Source organism: Dermacentor albipictus, chromosome 3, assembly GCF_038994185.2.
Source record: "Dermacentor albipictus isolate Rhodes 1998 colony chromosome 3, USDA_Dalb.pri_finalv2, whole genome shotgun sequence".
Classification (NCBI taxonomy): Eukaryota; Metazoa; Arthropoda; class Arachnida; order Ixodida; family Ixodidae; genus Dermacentor; species Dermacentor albipictus.
The window spans coordinates 68600266-68606308 of NC_091823.1; the positions used below are offsets into that span (position 1 = coordinate 68600266).

Here is a 6043-nt window from a genome sequence, read left to right on the forward strand (position 1 = left end):
ACACCTTGCTCACAATATAGGATCTACTAGTACACCGGCATGGTTATTGAGGAGGGGGTATTTCAACCCTCCTAACTGTACTGCAAGTGAAGGGGCAGGAGGCATAGAACGAAAATACTGAGGGTAAAAGGATGCTCTGCTTGGCAACCTGCAGAAGAACAACCTTCCGCCATGCGTGCCTGCCACACGTTTTGTTCCCAGAAGGGTCAGTTATAGCCCAAGAAGAACTTCACATATTCTTCTTGCCTTCCTAAGAAAGACTGGTCTGATGGACATATGGTGACATACCGCAGTAAAGTTGTAAGAGACGCACAGGTGGAGCAACAGCCGGCGTCGATCGCAAGGCTAAACCAGCCATTTGCTACAGCCCACCATTACCGTTACTACCAACTGTAATTCCACCACAAGATTGTGGTTACTCAATGCCGCGTTCAAGCGCAGCGCTTCATTGTTTAAGGAATAGGGGAAGGCGCTCCCATAGGTTATTCCCTGGCATTAACGTCGGAAGAGGCCGTCGCTAATGCTCCGCCACTCTTCAATCGTTAGTAATTATGAACTTAAACGACTAATAGTAACGGATGCCAGCAAACATTCGCGTTCCTTGAAAAAGTGTCCAGATCTGTAAGGTAACTCAATGTAACGCTGCAGGTTATGCTATGTTCAGACTACGTTCGTAAGGCGCCGATTTTTCGTAACATACGTAAGCGGAAGCGCAACAAGCGTATGCGTCTAGTTCAGACTGCGAACGTAAAGGTACCAACGTGCGCAATTTTCGCAAAAATCGTGGGTGAGAGTGTTAAAGGGTCGGCAACATTTATGACTGTTATGTTACGACCGTTGTGACACAGCCAATGACCGATAAGCTTTCGGCTTTCAACAACCGGTGACGACACTTTCGTCCTCCCGTCTGCAGACAGCTCCGGGCGCGGGAAGTGCCATTCCGCCATTCCGTGCGCACGATTGGCTGTGTTCGTGAAAATTTTTGCAGTGCGCCTTGCGAGACTGTTTTCAGTTCATCTGGTTTATCCGCCGAGGAAATCGATGGCCGCAGATGCATGCTCCGAACTTCGATGAGTGGTCTCATTAGGTTTTCAAGGAAGCGGAACTGCTGGGGCGACATGCGCATGATGTTATGAAACATCGCAGCGTCACCAACTCGGAGCTTGGCGAAAAGGTTGTGAATATCACCGTCCACGGCCCTGTCGAGAAATACTTGCCGCACCCAAACCCTTCTGCGTCACCTTCGTCGTCTTTGGGCGATTGAATACATGACTATAAGTTTGTTTTGAGCGTGAATTTCTTCGATCTCGGCCAGCGCTCGCATGTTGGCAGGAGCCATATTGGACCGCTGGTGACGTCGATTCTGCAGCTCCAAATTTGATTGGCCTGTTGTAAAAGCCGTAATTTAAGCAGCAGTAAATGTGAACAAAGGTGCCGGCTTAACTGCCGTAACGTTTTTTACAGCCGTTACGTTCCATACGCCAAAAGAGCTGTTACGCGCGTTACCACCGTAGTGTGAACATAGCATTATTCCGCCTAGAAATGCGTTTCCTGGGTTATAGTTGCAAAAGTAGGCGTATATAGGTCAAATATGCATATGCCGCAAAGATGCCAATATAAGCGCTTAGCGACCAAAAACTTGTTTATATATTAAGCGAAGAAGACTTGAGCAGCACATTTTAGCGACTATGAAGATCGCTTAAAAGCGCTTCAAGGAGAACTAGAGAGGGAGAGAAAAATTTACTATAGCAGAAAATATCAGAGACAGGATATCCACAAGACGGTTGCAAATCTGAAAGCCTGCCATGTTCACGTTGCTGCCACATTGCTTCATGACGCTGATGTGAGAAGGATGTACGCTATGTGCACGTTTTCCTCTCTCTCTCAGCACTGTATAGATACCGCCAAATCTAGGTGCTCAGAGCCGAAACTATAGCTATTCCTGAAAAAAAGTGTGCGTGAATTACAGTGTGCGTTTCCCAGTAAACAAAGTAATCGTTAAATTACAATATTACACGAAAAACGGCATTAATTACATTCGCTACGTAGAAGTCTTGACAGGAAGCTACCTACCTACCCACCTAACCCAAAGTGCTATTAAAGAGGTAAAGTATGCTTTGCATTAAAAAGAACAGTCAAGTATATAATTAGGTCATCAAGTAAGGGGCACACAAAAGCACCAAAGACTGATGGGTGCCACTATCTCGCTCGAATTTTCAAGTCGTCGAGCGAGCTGGCAGGTTTCACACCATGGCGCATGTCCTAAGCGTGTCTGCGCTCTCCTTGTGCGGACACTCGAAGGCACGCTTAAACTCGGGCACGTACGCCGCAGGCACGTTGAAGCATCTCGCATCGGGCCACTTGGCTTCTCCGCGCGGGCAGCGGGCGTACGCCTCCTCCAGGAAGAAGAACTGCGCATGCGACAGTCGTGACGGCGAAGCCTCTGTAGCGCCGCCGCGTCCTCCCACATCGCGCGTTGTGTACCAGTCCTGGACTAGCGCCGCCCTCATCACGCTCCGCAGGGCCAACGAGGTGGCCGCCAGAGAGACGGCGATCGCGTGCTCCCCCCCGCTTACACGATGGTCGTGGACGTGGGTCGCAGTGAAGGCGTGACTGAAGCAGCGTAGCAGCGCGTCCACCTTGACCTGCGCTTCACCATCCCACTCTTCGAGGAGCACGACGCGCCACAGAATCTCGGCCACGCGTACGCCTAGCACGGCCATGTTGAGCGGGCTGGGACCCTTGGTGACGTGTACGACGCTGCGAGAGAGAGACAGAGAAATCACTCGGACATTCACATTTATGATGCCAACGGAGGTGACTCGCATTAGCCAGTCTGCGGAATCACTGTGAGTCACACTGTGGCAATGTTCGAGGAACATACCCAATAAAAAAAAATTGGCCGGCGATTGCGCTTCTTGGGAATGCGATCTTTGAGCGCAGCTGCTGCCTTATTGTAACAGCAGGCAACCGCATACATAACACGCAGTTCCGAACGGAGGTGGTTCTGCGTTTCAGATTGGGCAGCACACACCGCGATCAGCCGTTATCGAACAGACGGCTCCGTCGACGCGCCATCGTGCCATCCTATAGTGGGTCACGGCCGCGGAGAAGGGGCGGGGGCGAGATTAGCAATTATTATTTAATGTTTCTTCTGAGGTGGTATGAGGAAACGGAAGGAGAACAGGGGTATTGCGTAGAGGTCACACACTCATTCACTCACACACAGGCCTCAATGTGGCCGCACAAGGTCGGGGTGGGAAGTAGGAGTAAGGGAACGAAGCGCTATAACTGCCTTTCGAGTCACCGCGAGTGGAGGCGGGAGAAGGATAGCCAGGCGCAAGCACATCGAGGCGACAAATGCCACTGAGGAACGCGCCCAGCAAACGGGGAAGCGAGACACACGACTGAGAGCCGCACAGCCACGCGACGCGGAGACGGAGGAGCGGAGAGCCGTGGATCACGAGCGAGGCGGCAAGAAGTGACCGCCGCGGCAGTGTCGCGACAGCGGGACAAGGGACGACGAGGGCGGAGTGGATGGTAGCGGTGAGAGTCGCCGCAACGGCGCTGCACGGACGAACGGGGCGAGAGGATAGGCGATAACACGTGATCCGGCTTTGGAGGACAAGAGGAGAGCAAGACTCTGCACCACGCGCGAGAGATGGCAGCAGTAGCGTGCGCAGCTAGAGCAGCGCACGGATGATGACCTTGTTTACGACAAGTCATGACGGCGAGGCCGACGGCGACGCGAAACGCGGGAATGGGTGCCAATGAACTGCGCTCTATAAGTAACTACAGTTTGCTCGTAAGAGAAGATGCTAGCCAATCATGATACTGGACATATCAGCGAATGCGGTCGATGAATAAGCAAACAGCACTTACTAACGAAAAGCTTCGTGAATTAGGCCCCAAGCGAAAGATTGCCATATTGGTGTTGGAAGGCCATGCTGTCGAAGGCTGTTTTCCTCCCTAGTTCTCACCCATAAAAGGACGCTGGCACCTCTAGGTACAGTCGTTGCCTCGTATGAAGGACAGGCTTCTCGGTGAACCATGTAGGCAGGCCAAGAGCCATACGGTTCTTCCACGCCTCGAACTCAAACGATCGGGCGACCAAGAGGCTTCGTGCGTAGTCTTCATCTGTTTCTTGCGGTATCTGGCCTACTTTGGCGTTTGTGACGGCAGCAGTGACGAGGGTAACATTGCCCATTACGTTACTTAGCCTCAGGCGCGCGTTTTGATCTCCGCTGGAGGCAATATGCCTAGACACGTCAAGGGCCACTGCATCAAGAACGCTCTTGTAAATGTCCGCAATCACAGTTTCCTTCTCCGGCGTGCCGTACAACTCCCAGAACGTGGCGCTCACGAGCTGTCTCAGTGTAGTGGTTAACATCACGCAGTGGACTTCTTTCACTGCTTCTGGAGAAATACTCATAAAGGCTCGAGCGACCGTGTGTGCAATGAGATAGACAGCCCCGACAGCCCAGTTTTCCCTTTTCGTGATTTCGCTTCGAAGAACGACAATCTGATTGAGTGCAAAACACTCAAAGTTCACGTTTGCGCTTGAGTCCAGCCAAGGTAGTACTTGTAAGGAATTTAGGATGTCTTCGGCAGGCCAAAGCTGTGATACATTGTCCATCACAAAGTGTCCCACGACTTTCTTCTTCGAATATAGCCTGTGAAGGCGCGTGGCAAAGACGCTAACATCGTCAAACGTGACGAGCGTGCCATTGGCTGCCTCCCGGAAGTCACCGTTGCCAACAAGGCTACTGTTCACGTGCTGATGGTAGACTATCAATGCAGCCGCAACGCATTCTTCGCATAGTAGGTGCATCTCGGAGCCCCAGTCCAAGGCGTCGTGGCTGAAGAGGAGCGTCGTGTCCCAGCTGGTGTAGACTATTTCCACTACCGACCGGATACGGTACCTCAAGTTCGTAATAAACAGGTACGTCAGTAGATTAGTGCTGTTCATCCAGGTTAGCAGCTCTTTTCCACTGTCCCAAAGAGCTGATGCCATCTGCGCAGAGAGGAAAGAAATGCCCCGGCCGTGCTCGTCGCGTTGCCTCTCTCCTTTCGCGGCGACCACGCAGGCTGCGTACAGCTTCTGGAGGAACATTCCCGCCCTACTTTTGGACAGTAAGGAGGCGGAGGCGGAGGAGCCATTCGCTGCTGTAGCGGTGGTGATCATCGCCTCAAGCATTTCGAGCAGCGACGCAGGCTTCTCGACCTCGTTGGTCACGGTAGAGGTGCAGATGTAAGAGTAAAGATCCTCGCAAGGGTCGACCGAGTCGTTGACGACGGCGACGATATGGCGCCCATCGCTGGGGCAACAGAAGGGCTCGGGTTCCGGAATCTCCTTCTGTGCCATTCGAGGCCCTATCGCAAAGACCAGTAGTAGAACAACCAAGAGGAAGACGCTTGCCGTTATCACCATCAAGGCCCGCACGATGAGTCTGCGGGGAAGGCGAACGACGTATCCGTCTTGAGCCTCCTCTGTGTCGCTCATTGTTCTTCTTCTTATTCCTTCGAAATTCTCGCACGTACCCGCGAGGAGGGGAATTGGCCATGGTTCTCAGTGGAAAAATAATGTGAACTTTATGCTTTTTGTTAACTTATTGATCTGTGCTATCCATATTTAATTAATAATGAGCATAAATTATTTTTCTGTTTCGCTTTCTTGAACAGTGGTCATGCCAATTTTGACGAAGATGCTATATCACGAAAATAACCCATTGTCGGCCTGTTCTTCTTCTTCTGAAGCTATAAATCGTGCGCACACGTGAAGCGTGGGCAGCGTCCTCCGCGAAAGAATTCATTGCAGCTGCACAGTGCACAAGCGCAAAGCTAAAAAAAAAATTGTGTGTGGATTTCGGGCCCAACGTGGGAGCGGCCCGCTTCGGGCTAGGAAACTAGCGCGACCTAATGGGCCAAAATGAAGTTTTTCTATCCATCCATCCATTCATCCGTCCATCCCGTGCGCATGAGAATCGGTTTAAATGAAGCTTTCTTTGTAGTTTGCGAGAAACGCTGTTCTTGGCCGACCATT

At 51.6% G+C, this 6043-nt stretch overlaps 1 protein-coding gene across 1 annotated transcript; it reads right to left on the reverse strand.

Moving 5' to 3' along the window:
- Positions 1–2122: 2122 nt before the first annotated feature.
- On the reverse strand, positions 2123–5518 carry LOC135918989 (uncharacterized). The gene is made up of 2 exons (XM_065452720.1): positions 3981–5518; positions 2123–2760 (listed from the first exon to the last, which is right to left on the reverse strand). The coding sequence occupies exons 1-2, from the start codon at positions 5501–5503 to the stop codon at positions 2244–2246; spliced, it is 2040 nt and encodes a 679-aa protein (XP_065308792.1). The 5' UTR covers positions 5504–5518; the 3' UTR covers positions 2123–2243.
- Positions 5519–6043: the final 525 nt, after the last annotated feature.

What these genes read in the sequence shown, in the direction of transcription:
- LOC135918989 (XM_065452720.1), bottom strand. Translation starts at nt 5,503, where the DNA reads ATGAGCGACACAGAGGAGGCTCAAGACGGATACGTCGTTCGCCTTCCC. An exon ending in GTGCCAGCGTCCTTTTATGG is followed by an intron (nt 2,761 to 3,980) that starts GTGAGAACTAGG and finishes TCTCTCTCGCAG; the next exon opens with CGTCGTACACGTCACCAAGG.